Source organism: Gastrolobium bilobum, unplaced genomic scaffold (assembly GCF_033153095.1).
Source record: "Gastrolobium bilobum isolate Gb01-03AN ecotype WA unplaced genomic scaffold, APGP_CSIRO_Gbil_v1 utg56912, whole genome shotgun sequence".
Classification (NCBI taxonomy): domain Eukaryota; kingdom Viridiplantae; phylum Streptophyta; class Magnoliopsida; order Fabales; family Fabaceae; genus Gastrolobium; species Gastrolobium bilobum.
The window spans coordinates 36,849-57,813 of record NW_026899809.1 but is presented as its reverse complement, the minus strand read 5'-3'; the positions used below and the strand labels follow the sequence as shown (position 1 = coordinate 57,813).

Genomic DNA, 20,965 nt, shown 5'->3' with positions numbered 1-20,965 from the left:
TAGGATTCATTTACAATCACTTGTTGGCATTGAACACAATGAGGAAGTTCACAAACAAGACGGAATTGGTGAGGCATAAGCCTTCATTTTGGAATGATGTTGTTTCCTCTCTTAAGGATATAGGGCCTCTAGTTCGTGTGCTTAAGCTTGTTGATAATGGAAAAAGCTTGCAATGGGATACATATATGAAGCAATGGATAGAGCCAAAAAAGCTATTCAAAAATCTTTCAATGGACATTAAGATTAATACAAGAACATTTTTGATATTATTGATAGAAGCTGTGAATGTCAACTTCATCACCCATTGCATGCGGTAGGCTATTATCAAAACCCTGAGTTATTTTATAGCAATCCAAGAATTCATAATGATATAGAAGTGATGGCAGGACTTTATAAATACATTAAGAGGCTAAATGCAAATAAGTAAAAGGTGGATAAGACTTAGATTGAATTAGAAACATATAGAAAAGCCATAGGCCTCATTGGTATCTAGGCAACTATACGACAAAGAACTAAAATAGCTCTTGCCGAGTAAAAGTGCATTTTTTATCACTCTCTTAAAGGCAAAACATATAGTAATGCTAATATGTTGCAATTTGCATTACAGCTCAGTGAATGTGGATGTAATTGGAGTACATTTGAGCATGTAAGTAAATGTTGGGTGATTAAATTTTATACAGTTTCATATATTCATCGTGAAACTGATCTTCTTTATTTAAATTATAAAATAGATTCATTCCAAGAAAAGAAGCAGGCTCGAGCATCAAAATTTACAAGACTTGTTTATTATTAAATATAACCAAGCTCTCATTGGGAGTGGTTGCTGGGGAAATGGGTGGAGATGGTGAAGCGGCTGAAGATGACTTTGTTTTTTATGATGATACATAGATGGGGAGTTGTTGCTGGTTTAATTGGGGCTGATGCACCTTGAACATACACTTGACAACAAACAAGATTGAAGAAGCAAGCTATTTCAATGCCTTCAAGCACTAAGGGAAAGGAAAAAACAGATGTTGAAAGGGAAGGTAGCGAAGAAGAAATTGAGGAGGAACAACAATTTTAGTACTAGTGAAACTGAGGAAGAAGAAAACTACCTGGAAAAGGGTGGAAATGATGATTTTGATTAATTCCTTCCTTGAATTTAAAATAGTCTATTGAAATTTGTATTTGACAGCAATTAGATCCTTCCTTATGTTCCTTGAATTTTGTTAATTTAGTTGTTTTCAATGAATTTATGTTGTTTCCTTTATGTTCCTTGAATCCTTGTTTGGAATTTAAGTGACTATATAATAAGTACATTGAAGACAACTTCCACAACCTAATTAACTCCCTAGCCTCCTTGGAGGGGGATATGGGGCTTTAGGTGGAGGGACCCTCAAAAGGCAAGTGACGAGATTCTTTACAGCAGGTACCTATTGATCAGTAAAAATTCAGTCTTGAACATTCTCGCAAAACCAATACCACATACAAGTTTTTCAATTTATTTAATAAACTTGGATGATTGTTAGCTTGCGAAAAAATCTTCAACTCCTCTACTATAGCTTGCGCCTAAGCAACAAAAATAGCTGTCCAAAAGAAGCCAATTCCTAGGTTGAACCATACTAGCACTGAATGTCATTAGCAAAAGGTCAATATAACCAGAAAGACCTGGACCTTGAAAACAAAATTCAATGGAGGATGACCAAACCAAATAATTCTTACCATCCAACTTTTCTGAAGTGATTGTAGGGGTATAAGCAATAGAAACACTATGACATGAATTTGTGACACTGGATGAGGACCTTTAGAATTGGAAGTACTAACAGAATTTGAAGCAAATTTTGCACATCGGGGCAGCAAGTGGCTATCAACTACCTACCACTAAGATAGACCAGATTTGCGCTGCTAATGACCAAAACAGGACAAGGGGATACCCGCTAGGGGAACGAGCATGACACTACGATTAAAAGATATTGGGAAGACGACATGTAATATCCCAGAAAAATAATATTAATTTATAATAATAATAAATTAATAATAACAGTAATAAAATTATAATGTGTGTGTGTGTGTGTATATATATATATATATATTAGGATTAAATGATAAATTGTGATTAATTGAATTATTAATTGATTGATCATTTGTCCATTAATATTTGATTGATTGATTAGTAATGTGATTGGATTAGGATGAGTTAGCAATCTTTATTTGATTAGATATGATGAATCAGCAATATTCTGAGTCATAAGAAATTAAGAATAAAAAGAAAATAGTGTATGAAGTCAATATCTGAGTCAGATACATCAATGAAGAATAAGGAAATAATTGCAGAAAACCCATATCCGAGCCCAAAACTTCAACTATAAATAGAGGTCTAGCCTAACCAAACCAATTCACTTTCAATCCTTAGTATTTCTCCTCTTCTCCTCTGCTACTCTCTTCTTACCTCAAAATTTTATTTATTTATTTTAATTTGGTCACAACCGCTTCTCTTCTCTAATTGTTTTTCCTCCTAGAAGTCACCAAACATGGAGGCCAGGTAATCCTAATCCCTAGGTGGTTGTAGATTTGTTGTGTATGCAATTTTATTGGGTTTTAACTCCTAGAAAATAATAGGATTAATTATTTTGGGAATAATCTTAATGCTTTGATAACAGATTTTGTCTTTCATAAAATGATGAAAAATTGATTATGTGCAATATATGTACTATATGAATTTTATTGAATAATTGTGGAAATTATGATTTTGATACACTGAAATTGAATAATTGATATGATATTTGGATTATGTGTAATGATAATTGGATTATGTGTAATGGATAATTGGATTATGTGTAATGGATAATTGATATGATGATTGGATTTGGATTTTACTTTGATAGATGTTGGATGGATTTGAAAATTATGATATTCTTGGATAATTGAATTTGGAAATTATACTATTGGTAAATTATGAAAACTACCTGAGGAAATTTTCCAATTATGTGAATTGTTACAAGATTGAATTGATTGTATGTGATTGAAATAAATTAATAGTGGGAGGATAGTTTTGGGATGGTACCTCCTAAAGTGATGAACACAACCTTTGGGCTTTATGCCTCTGATATATTTATACGATGTGAACATATATTATCCGTTCTTCTCAAAGTGGTATCTGACAGGATATCCGAGATACTAGTAGCAACTTTGGAAAGAGGTGTGCACACTAGGAAGAGATGTTTTTGATAATGGCCAAATTATTGATTTGTGACTGGCAAGATATCCGGGTCACAGGGTAGACTGGCAGGATCTCCGAGTCTACCATGGTTCTCATCCCACTAAATAGACTAAATAAAGATTAATATAATTAATAACGAGTTGATACTTGATTTGAATTTGAGTTATATTACTTGATTTGATTATATGAGTTTTATTTTTATTTTATTTTTTTTGTATTTTGATTGGGATTACCAGCCTTGCTGACTTTTATGTTTGTTTGACTGAAATGATCCTTTCGGGGGGAGACTTTCAATTAAACAGGTTCTAAAGAATCGGGCTAGCAGTGGGCAGTTAGAATAAAGACTCAGAATTTTCTAGCTGGTCTTAAATATTATGTATAAAAATGTACTCTTTGATTTTATTTGAATTTAATAGAGTTAGCCTTGCACTTGTCCCTGTACAGGTACGGCGGTAACATTTCTCCAAATTAGTTTTAGATTAGCTTGCAAAATAGATATAAGATCTTAATAAATAATTAAATATTTTATTTTTTTGAACATTTCTCTATTAAAGGAATATTTTATTGTTGTTAAAATTGTTAGAAATTTGGGGGTGTTACACGCCAAGACGGCGCATTGGCATCAAGCACCAACAAAGCAGCTATGCACAGAGGTGAATGATGACGACACTCAAAAAGATGGGTGGTTGGTGGCTACAGGAAAACTTCATATTCACGGTGGACAGGAGTTTCAAACTTGGCGACGGAAGAAGGACGTGACAAGTCTGTGTTCTAGGGTTCAAGCAGATGGATTTCTAAATTGCTAGAGGAAGTACTTAAAATGATTAATTATATACATGATTTACAATCTCTGAATTAAAACAAATCTCAAAACCCTACAAAATATCGCCCCTGAATAAGAGATATTTCCCCTAAATAGGAAATTATATTCAACAATAACCATTTACATTTTAATGCAAGTAACCCAAGTTCAGATGTGAAAGATGTGGCAAAAACTTCAGCAGTAGTTTTCCATTGGAAAAGGAAAAACAATCATAAAAGATATAATTCCTCGTCATTGACTTTAAGGATGGATAATTTATAGGTAAATTTATTTTTGTTTCAATGAAAGAAGAAAATTTATTAGTAACAGTAAAAAGGAAACTAAACAGGCAGAAGATAATGTATCCTCCAAAACAATCAAAAGGAAAAGGGAAACCAATCAAAATGGAAAAAAGGAATAATGATATCAGGAGAACCAAACAATCCTGACGAATTGCTGACAAAGAAACCATGGAAAAGCATAGTTAAATTCCATAAATTGCAAAGAATGTAACTCTATCAACAAAAGAGTAAATGGCGGAAATATATCCTGGAAAATTGTGGCATTATGCTCCATTGAAAGAAATACATACATACATACAAAGTACAGCAAGGCTGAGGATAACTTATCCTCTAACACATGAAAAAAGAAATATTGCAGCAGAGAAACTGTTAATCAATAGTAAATGAAGTATTGCAGGACAAATAAGTTAAAGTGCAGTGTTAATTTCTAAAAGCAGATTATATTATAATCATTATGAAGAGTCCACTCATAAAGACTGTAAATAAGCAATCTATTTTATGTCTATACGAAGTACAACACAGATTTGGAAATCTTCATAACAATATGGTATGTCACAAGTAACCAAGTAGTGCACTCACTATCAATTCCATAAACATTGCGCCAGAAGTCGATGCTTTCACTGTATCTATCAGTATGTGTGACGGGAGCCATGTACAACTGGAGAGAAGTACACCAAGAAGTCAGCATTTTTTCTTTTTTGGATAAGACACCAAAAAGTCAGCATTATCAGGTTTAAGATAAACTGAGTCCCCAATCACATTCAAGCAATTCTAGAATTTGGTTTATAAAGTTTTATTGGGCCAGGGTTGTACTAGACAAAAGACCTTTTTAGAGGACGCATTTAATGTAGTATAAACAATAAACAATACATCTACATATTAGCAAAAATAAATGGAGATACCGTTGCAGTTGAAGGTAGAATAAGACCGCCAGGTTTGAGCCAGCGATCTCTGGCAGTAATAACACTACCAAGCATGCTCTACAAGAAAAAAAAAGTCTTCAAACAAATATAAATTATTAAAAAGTGGTGTAAAAAGCTGGGAAAGTAAAGTTCATGCTGATGTCTGAGTATCATTTAGACAGGCGCAGATCTATGTTGGAACTGATGCAGTGATGTTCACCCTTCCCCAACCCCATCGAAAAGTAAAAATAAAAAATAAAAAAAAAAAAAAAAAAAATGTTCTGAATGTCATTTATTATTTTGGTTCGTCCTCTCAAAAGGAAGACAGTATATCAAAAAATTATGAGCACTGCTTTTACATCTCTATCTCTAGATGGTAGCAATGGAGATATTATGCCTTAACCTTTTCTTTGACAAATCCAACTACTAATCTATAATCTCATGAAAACTTTTCTTTCCTCTTTGAAATGGTGTACACATGGCAGCAGAGTATTGGAGAGGGAAATTATACAATGATAGAAGGCACTTTGATAAGGAAGTGCAGGAAAGAGAAGGGGTGGACGGAATTTTGGGTAGTGGGGTTTGGTGGATAGGCAGGGAGGGCAGAGTCTGTGAATCAGCTCTGATTGTCATTTCCTTTGCTGCATTTCTTCTGTTACTGAGCAGTAGTTATGATAAGTGCAGCAAAAGAGGGGAAAGAGAAGAGAGAGAGGGGGAAGGAAGGGAGGACGGAATTTTGGATAATGATTTGATGGCGTAGGCAGGGAGGGCAGAGTCTGTGAATCAGCTCTGGTTGTCATTTCTTTGCTGAATTTCTTGTTACTGAACATAAGTGCAGGAAATGCTATGTTGGGGGTGGAGGAGAACGGAATAGCTCTCATTGTCATTTTCTTTGCTGCATTTCTTCTGTTACTGAGCAGTATTTCTTCCTTTGTAAAGGAGATTTCCTCTTTCGAGTTTTGTTATCCTATTTTCAGTATTTATTCCACTCCCTATCAAAAGAAAACATCAATACAATGAAACCCTCTAATCGCATTGAATAATGGACACACAACCATTCTTGTTTATCCACTCATCAATCGTAAAATTCTCATCTTTACAACACTTGGCTTATGCTCTTGCTGGCATTTGACCACCCAATATTCAGTGCCATAAGTATTGCTGGTCTTATGGCTGTCTGTTAAAATAAAGTAAAAATTTACTAAAATAAATAAATAAATAACTACTTTATCGTGTTTTTAAATCTATTTGGACAAGTATCTTAATAGTGATTGTTTAAAAGCATTATCTAATAGAGGCATAATTGGTGATAGCAGAGATTCCACAGAAAAGCCAAACAAGCACCACCAAAATGGAAGAAGGACTCACCAGTATAATGGACGAAAGTCTATAAATTCCAAAGATTTCAAATTATATATGTATCCAACAGATTCAAACAAGACAAGAAATCCAACTCAAAAGGTTCCCCCTTTTGATAATTTAATATGTTAAAAAGAAAATAGCTTCCTTATCTTTTAGACTACAAAATATAGTTCAACCATAAGCTTGTGGTCTATCCAATTATTTACTATGCAGTTTTGTTCTTTCCATAACTACGATCATCAAATGAGAAATTCTACTTTTCTTTGTTTAGTCAATCATTGGAACACATAAAGGATCTACAATTACAATATGAGAAGTCATCTTTCACTTCAATTTTGTACACAATGCAACTAAATTCTAAACCTTTACACATTTATCATTCTGATAGTGATGATAAAATTTCTTTCTTTCTTTTAATTTCAATTCATTTTAAGTTATTAAACTATCAGTCGCCTCAAAAGTTAATTCATGGTTTTCCTCAACTGATTTCATGATGATTTGTTTTACCTTTCAACTTTCCAAAATATATATTTACACAAACAATGAGAAGAATCTTGATGAGCACCTCATATAGAAGCATATAGCCCATCCATTCAGAAATTATAACATCAACCTCTTCATCAATTTCAACATCCTGCAAAAACCATAACTTAAGGTAAATATAAGAACATTACAGCGTGCCCCTAGTAGCAAATATAAAGTTGACTAAGTAAAAATTATACGAATTTCAGAGTAAAGTAGAATCAGCTGAAAGTTACACATAAATTGAACTTAAACAAACTTGAATATCTAAAATTGAGTTCTGTGTCTCAGACAGACCACATATAGTCTATATATATTAGTGTGGGAAGTATTTACAAAAATTTATTTCCCTTATATCCATAATCCTAATTGATTCCATAATAAATACATAATATCCTACCATAATCATAAATTATACTCTAACATATTCACATAATTTGTTAGGATATTCGAACAATTCTGACACTACTCCTCAAGTTGGTGTGTATATATCATATGCGCTAAGCTTGTCACGTATTTAGTTGTCTCAAGAACCTTTGAGAGTCTTATCAAAAATATGTGCAAATTGATCATAGGAGAATAAATTATAAATGTTGTTTCAATCTCCTCAAAATGAATTTTCTCTCGAACAAAATGATAATCAATCTCTATATGCTCAGTTATTTCACAAAAGAATGGATTTGAGGATATGTTCATTGTGATCTAATTACAACATATTAATTTCATTACTGTGGTTCACAATTTCGAGCAACTGCCTTAAATAAATGAGTCGTAATGTCCATTACTCAACACTCAACTTCTGCATTAGATCTAGCCACTACAATTTGCTTCTTACTTTCCCACTGTTGAGATATATAGTCCCACATTGGTTGTATGTGCAACTAATGTGGAGTTTATAAGGTCTTGAGCACTCTCACCCTATGAGCTAGCTTTTGGGGTAGTGTATCCCAATGTTCTTTACATGGTATCAGAGCCTCGCCGCCCCCCACTTTAAAGTGGAAGCACAAAAAGGTAAACCAAAGATTGGGCCTGTTGCATAATCCAGGGTGGTGACCTCAAGGTTCTTTACACCCACAAAATCAGATTACCCACAAAAAATTTTGATGTAGGATGTCTATCTGAAGGAGAGCCTATCCAATCAGCATATGTATAACAACAAATCTCCATATGCCCCTTATTTTCACATAATAAACCTCCCCCCAGGGCTACTTTGATGTATCAAAGTATCCTAACAACAGCATCCCAATGAGAGTCAAATGGAAAGTCAAGAATAACGATCCTTTAAGAGTTTAGTGATCATTCTATTTATTCCAGGTATTGGTTATGCTAATTAATATCAGAATAAGGTACCTAGCACTTGCTAATATATTACCAAATTGTAACTCGAATTTGTCAATTGTGAGGACTGGCACTAACAACAAACCAAGATATCTACAGTTGTCTTTCTTATTCTAAGTTCCCGCCTTTTCCATTTGCCCACCTTCTAAGCAAGGATACTAATATTGTAACACCCAAAAAAAAAAAAATCATCTTGTTCGTATTCATTAACATCCACCTGTGGCCATTATTCCTTTCTAGGATGCATTTAGAGATGATGAATTGGAATTTTCATTACCTATTTGCATGATTAATAACCTAACATTACACATTTTCATCAAAATTGAAGGCTTTATTGTATCATGATTTGCATTTTTTTTCCTATTTTGTAATATTATTGGTTGAGTTTTAAGAGAAATTAATATTCTAAATATTGTGGTAAATTAGAGGAAATATACAGATTCTCTGTGAGATTCACTATTTTTAAAAAGACAATGTTGAAAGTTTGCAGGATTGGTAAAAGGGTAGTCGTATTATATTAGCTTCTAGCCCAAAGAAAACATTGGGCCCATACAGAATTTGACACCATGAATCAAAGGTCTGTGTGTATGATCTGCAGCACAAGCTAAGTGTTCAAATGTCTACAAAATAAAGCCTAAAGGAGTTAGCCAGCTAAAAAAGAGAACGGCCAGAAGGCTTTTAACAAGAGGAGCCCACATTCAATTGCTAAAATGATGATAAAACCTAAGCAAATCATGAAATGAGGCAGTCAAAATCTACATGGAGAAGTAGCATTCAAGTCAGGAATAAATACATAGATGTGGCAATGAACAAAAAGTCAAGGAAGAAACTGAGAAAGAGCCGTTCGGGGGGGGGGGGGGGGGGATCACAGCTGACAATGAGAAATTTTTATCTTTTGAAGAGTTTTGCAGTTATTATTCGAGAGAATTTGGACCAAACTTTCATAAGGGGTTTACATCAAAAGTCTCGTTTATCTTCCCCTTTTTTTAAAATTTTTCAAAAAAAATTTGTTAGATATTTTCAACATAAGTTTATTATTTTTATAATGGAGTGAATATTTATTCAAAGGATAGGGACAAAATGTATTGTAGCCAAACCAATTGATATAAATTCTAAAGTTCATTTGCTTTTCCAGTATATTGATCATAATGAGCACGTATTATTAACCTTATTGCTTTTGAAAAACTTGACCAACACTCAATTGATTTGCTGGTATAATATAGACTGATAGGTGAAATTATATCTCAGCTTCATAAAACACATGCCATATCACTTGCTGATTCAGTTTCAAGATTTTGGAGTTTAATTTTTTATCACATATCCAAATGGTTTGGACAATATATATATATATATATATATATAGTTTAGAGGAGCCTACCTCGACTCGTCCATGCAATACAACGACAACATCAGACAGATTATTTGCTTTCACAACTTCATTTGCCTGCTTGTAAAAAAAAAAAACCAAATGAAACCAAGAATTCAAGGTACAAAGTGCTACTAAACATCATAAACAACTTATACGCATTCACAATTAAACTTATAGAAGAGCAACAGAAGAACCCAACTCTGAGCTCTCTTCATTCCACAAAAATAAATAAACAAATGAAATTAAACAAAACAAAAGCAAACATTAAATTATAGAAAACAGAACAGGAGAAGAAAAGGAGAAAATGTAGACAGAAATCTACAACTGATATTTACAAAACTTTAGATGTTGAGCAAACACCAACTGAACTGGGAGTACAGATATAATTAACAAATCATAAAATTTACAGTATAGGAACAAAATTAATTGTCAAATATAGAAACCAATTAACAGAAGAGCAACTTTTCTGGAATTATATTCAATATACTATTAATCTGGTAAAAGGTTCAGTTCAACAATCTCTCAACAACGATTACAAGGAATTAAAAAGAGTCTCAACCATTAACAAGATAAAGAACAATTAACAGATAGTGTGGAGCACATAGAGAGGCTCCACTCTCTCCCAATTCCCCTAAGGGACCCACAATCCATATTCTCCCAGCCTCTCCCCTTTGTGCCTTCCATTCCCTCTTTATTCATGCCTCCGTAACTAACTCCCTTCCACGTTGGTAATCCGTTGAGTGACAGTGAGGGCAGTGAGGTCATCCTGATGGTTGGTGCCAAATGGGCCTTGTTGTAAGTTGGGTTTGGGAGCCCAAATCTTCCTGTCCTTGCACCTTTGATAAACTTTTACTGGGATTGTATCAATACTTCCCCCCAATTTAAGCACCTTGTCCTCAAGGTGGAAGTGAGGAAACTGACGGTTGAGCACTGGGTATTCCTCCCAAGTATTTTCAAAAGCGGGCAGATTTCGCCATTTAATCAAGACCTCTAATGGCTGCTGCTGGGAACGGCGCCACTAGAGGACTTCCTCCGGTTCCACCTGCAATTCCCATTCGTCAAATAAACAGGCAGGAAGGGGCTGTACATTGGTTACAGTAACTGTTGCTGGTTTCAACAATGACACATGAAAAACTGGGTGGACTTGACAACCAGCAGGCAATTGCAATTTGTAAGCTACAGCTCCAATCCGTTGGAGAATTTTAAACGGACCATAGAATCTTGGGCTTAATTTTTCATTCACTCGCTTGGCAAGAGATTTGAGCCTGTAAGGTTGCAACTTTAAATAAACGAACTCACCCTCCTCAAACTGCACATCACGTCTCTTCTTATTGGCTTGCTGCACCATGCGATTCTGGGCCTTGAGTAAATTCTGATGCAGCTCCTGAAGCATATGATCCCTCTCATTTAAAGTCCTAGAAACCTCATCAAGGGCAGAAAAAAAGTGATTAGCCTTAAGCACAGTAGGAGGGTCCATTCCATAAAGAACTTTGAAAGGAGTCAACCCGGTAGAATCCTTGTAGGTGGTATTGTACCAATACTCAGCCCATGGAAGCCATTTTGGCCACTGTTTAGGTAGGGGACCGCACATACATCGCAAATAAACCTCCAGGCATCTGTTAACTACTTCTGTTTGCCCATTTGCCTGTGGGTGGTAAGCTGTAGTATAATGCAGTTTGGTACCCGCGCATTTAAAGATCTCAGTCCAAAAAGAGCTCATAAATAAACGGTCTCTATCCGAGACAATTGTGATAGGGAACCCATGTAGCCTGACCACTTCTCTAATAAACAGATCAGCTACATCTTTGGCCGAATAAGGGTGTTTAAGAGTCAAAAAGTGCGCATATTTAGAGAAACGGTCTACCACCACAAAGATGGTATCCACTCCGGAAGCTTTAGGCAATCCCCCTATGAAATCCATAGCTATATCAGCCCATACCTTGTTAGGGATAGGGATAGGTAAAGGCTGCAATAACACGGCTGGTGACAAGCTTCGAGTCTTACTTTGTTGGCAGGTAACACATGCTGCCACAAACTCTCTTATACGTTTTCTCATGCCTTCCCAATAGACTAAGCCAGCTATTCTTTTGTAGGTACGAAGGAACCCCGAATGACCCCTTACTCCCGAATTATGAAATTCCTCTAAAAGTGGTACAATAAACCTCGAGTTTGGGGGGACTACCAACCTGTCATTGTAGAAAAGCCGTCCTCCTGCGAGCTTAAATCCGTCATGAGCCTCAGAATTGACCACCAAGTCATGTACTATGGACCTCAGCCTACTGTCCTGCTGAACCTCCTGGTCCAAGACAGCTCGGGCAGTTGTAATCTGGACAAACTTGCAAACTGCTCCTGCCGAGAAAAAGCATCAGCCACGAGATTTTCCTTGCCCGGTTGATATTGTATTTCAAAATCAAAACCAATCAGCTTGCACATCCATTTCTGCTGGTCCTCCCCTAATACCCTTTGTTCCAGCAGGTGCTTTAGACTTTTTTGATCTGTTTTTACAATAAAATGGCTACCCATCAGATAATGTTTCCACTTCTGGATGGCGAACACAATTGCCATTAATTCTTTTTCGTAAAAGATTTAGTCATTGCTCTTGGGGAGAATCCTTGACTGATATAAGCCAGTGACCGATTTTGCTGCATCAACACCGCCCCAATACCCTTCCCTGAGGCATCAGTACAAACAGTGAAAGGCTGCTGGAAGTTTGGCAAAGCCAATACAGGCAATGAGCACATGCAATTCTTTAATTCAATGAAAGCAGCCTCTGCCTCTGACCCCACTTGAAACTATCCTTCTTGAGCAAATTAGTTAGTGGCTTGGCTATTTTCCCGTAGTCCTTAACAAAACGTCTACAATAACCCGTGAGGCCTAGGAAACCTCTTAATCCCTTGATGGTTTTAGGGATTGGCCACTCCTTCACTGCGTGCAACTTGCTTGGGTCAGCACTAATGCCCTCCGCAGAAATAATATGCCCAAGGTACTCCACATGATCACTGCCAAAGCAACACTTCTTCTGATTCACCACGAGTCTATGCTGCCTAAGAACTTCAAACACCTTTCGTAAATGTTCTTCGTGCTCCTCCCTACATTTACTGTATATCAGGATATCATCTAAGAATACCAGAGTAAACTTGTGCAAAAATTCCCTCAGAATCTCATTCATCAATGCTTGAAAGGTGGAAGGTGCGTTTGTTAGTCCGAAGGGCATTACTAAATAATCGTAATGCCCCTCGTGTGTCCGAAAGGCTGTCTTCGGTATATCTTCCTCCCTCATGCGTATCTGGTGATACCCAGACTTGAGGTCTAACTTGGAAAATATCCTTGATCCCCCTAACTCGTCCAGAAGCTCCTCCACCACGGGAATAGGGAATTTATCTGGCACGATAAATTTATTCAGAGCCCGATAATCGACGCACACCCGCCAGCTACCATCCTTTTTCCTTACCAAAATCACTGGACTAGAATAAGGGCTCGTACTGTGACGGATCCAGCCATATGACACCAATTCAGAAACCAACTTTTCTATTTCAGTTTTTTGGTAATGAGGATACCTGAAAGGCCTGATGTTGGGTATCAGACTTCCAGGCTGGAGATTGATGGCATGATCACACTCCCGTTTAGGTGGTAGTGCACTGGCTGATTGGAACAAATCTTTGAATTCTTGTATTAATCCTTGCAAACCTTCCCAAGAACTCCCTCCTGCTGCCCTTACGTCCTTCTCTGAACTCAGAAGGTAGCCTTCACCTTGGTCATGAATAGCCTTGACAATGGATTTGAAAGAGACCACTGACTGTGACAGAGTACTATCCCCTTTTATCAGAACTTCAGTATTCCCTTGCCCAAAACGAAGGGTCATTTCCTTGAAGTTTGCCCTGATGTCACCTAACTAGGTAAGCCACTCCAGCCCAAGTACCACATCAGCCCCACCTAGCTCGAATAGGTAGAAATCTTGTATGATTCGTGCAGATTGGACTTGGAGTTCCACACCTTTACAGACGCCTTGGCACTTTACTTTGTGACCGTCCCCTACCTCAACGTTGTGCTCCGACGTGTCTGTCACTGGCAGTCTCAGTTTGTCCATCGTTGCCTTCCGCACGAAATTACTTGTCGCGCCACAATCCTCCATGACGACAACCCTTTGCCCTGAGATTTCACCTCATGCCCTTAAGCTTTGGCTTGAAGTGAGCCCTAAAAGACTGTTGAGCGACAATTGCAAATCCTTCCCTTCGTCATCTTCGTTCAATTTGTTAGGCGTCTTTGTGTTCCCTTCGTCTCCCTGCACTTCCTCCTCGTCATCGTCGTCTACCAACAACAGATGCAGTTGTGGTATTCGACACTTATGACCCGGTCTCCATCGCTCCTCACATTTAAAGCAAAGCCCCTTTTGATGACGATCTCGCCATTCCGCCTGTGAAAGACGACGACCCTGACTCAAATAGCTGTCCAACGCACGATTTCCAGCAGCGGACGTCGAACCCGCTGACGAAGACCCTCCCTTCACGTTCTCCGTCGATGCGTTTTGGGGATTAGGGTAATTCATTTGTGTGGACAAACTAGGAGTGGTGAGGCTTTGGTGTAAAGACCCGATTGGGCCAGCTTGTGGTTTGCCACTCTTCTTTTGTTCATTTGGGCCCATATTATTGCGTTGGCCCAAATTCGAGCGTCCAGCACTCCCAGCCCAGCTCCTTCCCATTATGCCTATCCCTTCCTCCACCCACGCTGTGTTTCTTCTTTCTATCTTCATCGAGTATTTCACCATATCCGCTAAGTTCAACGTCGGCAACATCATCAGTTCCTCCCGAATGTTGTTCCTTACTCCATTGAGCCAAGCGCCCTTGAACAACTCTTCATCTTCGAACCTTAGAACACCCACCACCTTCTCAAACTCCGTGCGAAAGTCAGCAACAGTCCCCCATTGTTTGAGCGTATACAACGCACGGTAGGGGTTATCTAACGCCTCCGGTTGGAAACGGCTGAGCAACTCACGCTTGAACCTCAACCATGGGGCATTTGGGTTATTACCCTCCCACCAATGGAACCAAGTAAGGGCTTCTCCCTCCAAAACTACCATCACAGCACTCACCTTCTCTGCCTCCGTCACACCGTTGATTGTGAAGTATCTCTCAACCTTACTCACCCAACCGAACGCGTCCTCCCCGAAAAACAACAGAATCTCTAAACGTCTACTCATCGAACAATTCTGGTGGCCCCTTCTACGATTTCCTCCTTCAGGAAGCTCTGTTTCGGTTTCTTGAGTCATTCTCACCTCCTCGTGAACGTGAACGGCTTCTCCTATTTTCAGCCATTGCATCTAATTGCCGGATAATTTCAGCAACCCCCCGTTCACTGGCTTCCATCCTCCGTAGCACTTCTTCGCGTCTAGCTTCGTTAGCGTCCAACCGTAAACAAACCTCCTCCTGTCTAGCACAGCCTCTTTTCAGACCTTCTTCCAACAGATCTAAACGATGATCCATTTGTCTTGTACAAACCATCCCACAGAGCTCCAAGATCGGAGCTCTGATACCAATTGATAAAGTTCTCCGATCAAATAATAGAAACCAATTAACAGAAGAGCAACTTTTCTGGAATTATATTCAATATACTATTAATCTGGTAAAAGGTTCAGTTCAACAATCTCTCAACAACGATTACAAGGAATTAAAAGATTCTCAACCATTAACAAGATAAAGAACAATTAACAGATAGTGTGGAGCACATAGAGAGGCTCCACTCTCTCCCAATTCCCCTAAGGGACCCACAATCCATATTCTCCCAGCCTCTCCCCTTTGTGCCTTTCATTCCCTCTTTATTCATGCCTCCGTAACTAACTCCCTTCCACGTTGGTAATCCGTTGAGTGACAGTGAGGGCAGTGAGGTCATCCTGATGGTTGGTGTCAAATGGGCCTTGTTGTAAGTTGGGTTTGGGAGCCCAAATCTTCCTGTCCTTGCTCCTTTGATAGACTTTTACTGGGATTGTATCACAAACCAATATAGGACTGGGTGATGACAAACAGCCACCAACAAGACCAATCTAATATTGGATCCAAGTAGACTCAAAATCATTAATGTTTCTCCCATCGAGGAAAGAGGGGAGGGATGTGAAGAAATAACACGCAAATTACAATAAAATAGTGTCCCTCACATAACTAAACTCGTTTTCATTCAATTGATATGAAAAAGTACCACACACACACATACGCACTAAGTAATGTAAGAAAATTATGAAACAGTATTTGACAATTTGAAAGCTATACAAAGATCTTATAAACTCAAACTGAACCTTACCAAGAGAATAAAGCTGTCAATAACCAACTCTCCCAAAAGATTAAGAGGGGTAGAGTAGGACCTAAGCGGAGTGGGGGAAGACCTTGCTCTGAAAAATGTCATGATAGAGCCAAATGGCATCAATCATCCATGTAACCAACACCACCTAGTTGGATAGAGCTTAATTGTTTTTGTCGGGGGTTTTAAATTAGCTAAGTGAATTCAGTATAAGTTTTATGTAAATGGTATATATGTCATGATCATGAACTTTTTATCCTATTCATGTTATTGAGTCCATCAACAAACACTGGATTGAATAATATCATACAATCCGTCAGGTTATACATTGCCATGTAGAACTCAATCTATCCTATCCAGTAACCCTTCTCCTGTCCAATCTTATTCTAGATGGTGTCATATCAGGGCCATAGGCTGACTGCTTCTGAAGAAAAGAAGTACTTTAGCTTGTGATACCACAGAAGTAATTAAGTTTCAAAACAATGAGGTCACATTTCTGTAAGAGAGTTTCTTATTTATACAAACAGAAAATTCAGTGTTTTTTATTTGCACCAGCACTAAATGAAGCATGTACCAAAGAAAACTATGATCTAAATTACCTGTAGGGCAATGTCACTGGCATCGACAGCATATACCTGGCAAGACAAATATTCCTCAATGTCATGCATCTCAAAACTTCAATAATGGAATAAGTCAAAGTTTGAAACAATGAAATTAGAAGTCTAATTTTGAAAACAAAATCACATGGCTCAAGAAATACAGTAATAGAAAGTCCTAATCCCGAAGAGTATAAGTCAGCTACCAGTAGGGGAGGCAATTTTCAAACCAAACCGCCCACACAACCCATCATGACACAGATTTTTCATGTTTGTGTCAACCCTTGTTTGTATTCCTGCTGTGTTCGTGTTGACCAAATGTGACCCGAAAATATCGTGTCGTGTTTGTGTCAACTCATTTAAATTAATTAGTTACATATTTACCCCCATTCATCCCACTTTTATTTATTAAAGTAAGGTTATTTAAGTAATTTTAATTTGTAAAGTTAAATTAACGGGTTATTCAAGTCGTGTCGAGTCATGTCAACCCGCATAGTAAACAGGTCATGTTTGTGTTGAAGACTTTTGACACCAATAGTTATTTGTGTCGAGGGTATTCGTGTTCGTGTCAACTCAAACACACCCAACAACCCGAATTGTCACCCCTAGCTCATTTTTAAATAAAAGTACCCAAGATCTTCCATGGTTTAAAAATATAAAACAAAAGGAGTTGAGAAAAATAGAAATGAAGAATACATGGAGATAAAGCAACATATCCATAATACAGCCAAAACAGCTAGCATCTCCAGAGTATATGATTGATGAAAGGGTGCTAAAACTCAAAATATAATTCCTGTACAAATCCTGACTTGAACAACTGCAAACTTAAACAATGAAACACAGAATATTCCGGATCTAATCTAACCATCATCAAGAAGAAAGAATCCAAACCCAATTATATTTCTGTTAATTAAAAAGCATCTATGAAAAATATAACATTGCATGTGAGCTAAAAATTGAAAAAAGGATTTACAGGAAATAAAACAGCTTTGCTTTTATTTTTATAAAAACATATTTTAGTATTAAAAAAACAGAGCAACTAAAAGGATAAATGTCAATTGGAAAGAGCTTACCCTCTTTGCACCAGCCTGAGCACAAAATATAGAAAGGATTCCTGTACCGCACCCAACATCAACTACAACCTGAAAGCATATAAACCCTCAGGGGGAAAAGAGAGGAAAAAAATAGGGGCCAGGAGGAGGGATGACAGGAAAATCCCGAGGAAATTTCAATCCAAACAAATTAACAAAACTAGCAAATCATGCATGAGCCATCAATAGCTAGATATTCTTCCAAGACGTGATACATGTTGAACATAAGCATCTTTCATGTGTTAACTGTATAGGAATTGTAATACAACCCTCTACAAGAAACCTTCCACATGGGTTAGATCAGCCGCCTACTTCAGTTGGAGTTTAACAAAGACCCTACTCCAGTGAGAATATTCAATAATTCTAGTAATCTGATTCCAGTCTCCTATCAGTAGGGTTTTCTGTTCTATTGGAATTAAGATTGGTCAAGTTGGCCCAGAGACATATTATTAAGTTCTCCAAATAGAATTTTGTAGAACCATTGAATTTCTCTCCCCCAATCTTTCTGTAATCATTTATGGCAGAGGCTGAAGTATAGGTTTGATTCAGGTTTTTCCTTACATGTAAGTATCTATTAGGATTAGCGTTCTATGACTTCGTTGTGCTATCGGGATTCGATCATGTAATATAAAACTATACATATATCTTCACCTAACAACTTAAACTTTTGGGAGAGCTAGTTCATGACATTCTATGACTAAATAGTCTAGAGTTCAATTCTTGCTGCCCCTATTCTTCTAATAAAAAGTTGAATTTCAGCACAAGGTAGGTGGACCTATGCATTCTGCACTCTTAAAACCCAAAGGGTTCTTGCTTGAAAGAACGTGTTACAAATGTAATATAAAAATATTCATGTGTCCTCATCTAATAGCTTAAACTTTGGAAAGAGCTGGTTCATGACAGTTTGGGACAATGCCTGTGCTGCATTAATTAATAAAGTAGATTTGTACACAGTTTTTCCAGAAAATGTTAATCTCTATACTATATACTTTTATGATTTGTTTATTAGTTCTACATCAACATGTTCTAGGGAAAAAAAAAATTCTAAACATGATATATAATTAATTTTAGATTTGACTATTTGAACATACCAAAATTAAAGCGAGCAGTAGTCGAGTAAACAAAACTCTAAACCAAATACTCCAGTAAAATATATAAAATTGAACTGCTAGCAGCTTCTTACATACAAAATAAAATCAACAAATAAAAAGTTTACTAATCAATTTATAACACTATCTGTGTGGTTGATAAATTACTTTGCCTGCAATAAATCTCTGATGCTGCATGATTGCATCCCTGTAAGCTTGAGTCCGCTCACGATCCTGTACCAAACCAGGGTATGAAAGGAAAAGAACACAGCAACATCAAGTAAAACAATATTTTTTAATTTTAAAAAAAATGATTTCAATAAAAGAAATTACAATGAATTGGATAACAAGGAATCCTCCTTAACAAAGAGCAAAACACAAAACAACAAATTACAAAGAAGACATCAATGAAACAATGCTGCCCAATCTCTCAGCATATCTGTTAGGGAAACCGCGTTATGATAATGAGCTTTACACAAAATAGAAGCAAAGGGCCTATCATGTCCCAACCATTTGCACCAAATTGTAGCACATACCGCATGCCACAAGGCCACAAGACTTTAGCCTCTTCACTTCTACCAAAACCATCAAAAATTGTTCCAAGGACCTAGGGCCACCCATTTGTGGGTTTATGATTTCACAGAAAGAATTATATTAGAAAGAAAGGAGTAAAAGTTCAACTAGGGGAGGTTTAGACATCCGCCATAACAGAACAAACAATACACTTCAGTTATTTAATTTTAGTAAAAGGAACTTGTAATGGAGAGAATTGAGGAAAAATTACAATTTATTAATCAATTTGATGTGCAAGATACAATCAACATCCATTCACAAGGAAAAACAATTGTTAGGATAACTCCAAAAGATCAAACCAAAAAACTAATCAGATTTTCTATGAATTGTTCATACATTAACAAGTAGAAGTCAAACTCCTCACTTAAAACGTGTTTTTATTCGCACAATTTTCTAGTCTACCACATAAAAGTATGAAGAAATACAAAGCTCAATATAAGAACAAGTAACTGTATGAAATTGAACACGAAGAATAATAACAACACGGCAAACTAGGGTTTATGAAATTCAAATTTCACACGCGATGTTCGTTGCTGTAATTGAGAAACAATCGAAGAAAGTAACCAAAAAAAAATTGATTGAAATAAAGAGAGGAAGAAAAAGGTAGAGAAGAACCTTGATCATCTCTTGATGGATACCAAGGTGAGCATAGGAATGGAAATAGGCCATGTCGAAATCGGTGCAAGGAGTTGGATGATGCTGCTGTTGTTGTTGTTCACTGTCACAAACCCTAAGGGAATTGGAAGCGGAAGCACGTGACCTGCGAGTGCCACGACGGACACGCTCTCTGTGAGTGTGACTGTGCCCCATTCCCGGTGGTGGTGGTGGTGGCGGCGGCTGTTGCGTGTAGCCGTTACTATTATTCTCCTTCGAAAACATTACTCACTCACTCAACTCACTCTCTTTCGAAACTTACCCAACCAAGTACCACGCACTTCCAACAGCGCCTCACACCCTCTCTTCTATTCTCATTTCTCAACTCAGCTAAATAAATACACAATTCTTTCTTTTTTTTCTCTCTCTCTCTCTTTTTTGTTGTTGTAATTTTTGTCTTAAATCTAATTTTCCATTTTAGTTCCCGCCCACATGGACATGACCTCTTAACTTTATTTTTTGCACTGCGATCCCAAAAAAAAATAAAAAATTATAATAATAATGTTATTTACACTATCCGAAAAAAAACTCATCTGCTATATTTATATAAAAGTGTGGGTTTTATTAATTTTTTTCATTTTTCTTTACAATAAGATTCACTCACTTGTATATTAGTGTAACACAAAAAAATTTACTACTGTAAAATCAAAAACATTAAACCCTATTATTTTTAGACAATATAATACATATGGCCATACATTATCTTTTTATTTTTATTTTTATTTTTAAAATTAAAAAAAGTGCAAATATTATCAAGCACTTGAATTAATTGGTAGTGATTATTCCAACTTAATTAATAGTTTAGAAGTCAAACCCTAAGTATGTAACTACATTAAAAATATTGTGATCTTTGTGGTCCTTGTCCGAATTAAAGGTACA

The 20,965-nt window shown here is 36.8% G+C and overlaps 1 protein-coding gene across 5 annotated transcripts in view; it reads right to left on the bottom strand.

Moving 5' to 3' along the window:
- LOC133293721 (probable protein arginine N-methyltransferase 6) overlaps positions 1-20,381 on the bottom strand; it is a 30,467-nt gene extending 10,086 nt beyond the window's left edge. For all 5 annotated transcript variants that reach the window (XR_009749094.1, XR_009749095.1, XM_061492321.1 and 2 more), the window contains exons 1-8: positions 20,048-20,381; positions 19,028-19,093; positions 17,754-17,822; positions 16,684-16,719; positions 9,806-9,871; positions 7,133-7,201; positions 5,206-5,283; positions 4,883-4,961 (exon numbers count right to left, since the gene is read on the bottom strand). Coding sequence is in view for 3 of the 5 variants with exons in the window: in XM_061492321.1 (XP_061348305.1) it covers positions 4,883-4,961; positions 5,206-5,283; positions 7,133-7,201; positions 9,806-9,871; positions 16,684-16,719; positions 17,754-17,822; positions 19,028-19,093; positions 20,048-20,311 (727 nt within the window). In the remaining 2 variants the exon portion in view is untranslated. The remainder of the gene's footprint in view (positions 1-4,882; positions 4,962-5,205; positions 5,284-7,132; positions 7,202-9,805; positions 9,872-16,683; positions 16,720-17,753; positions 17,823-19,027; positions 19,094-20,047) is intronic.
- Positions 20,382-20,965: the final 584 nt, after the last annotated feature.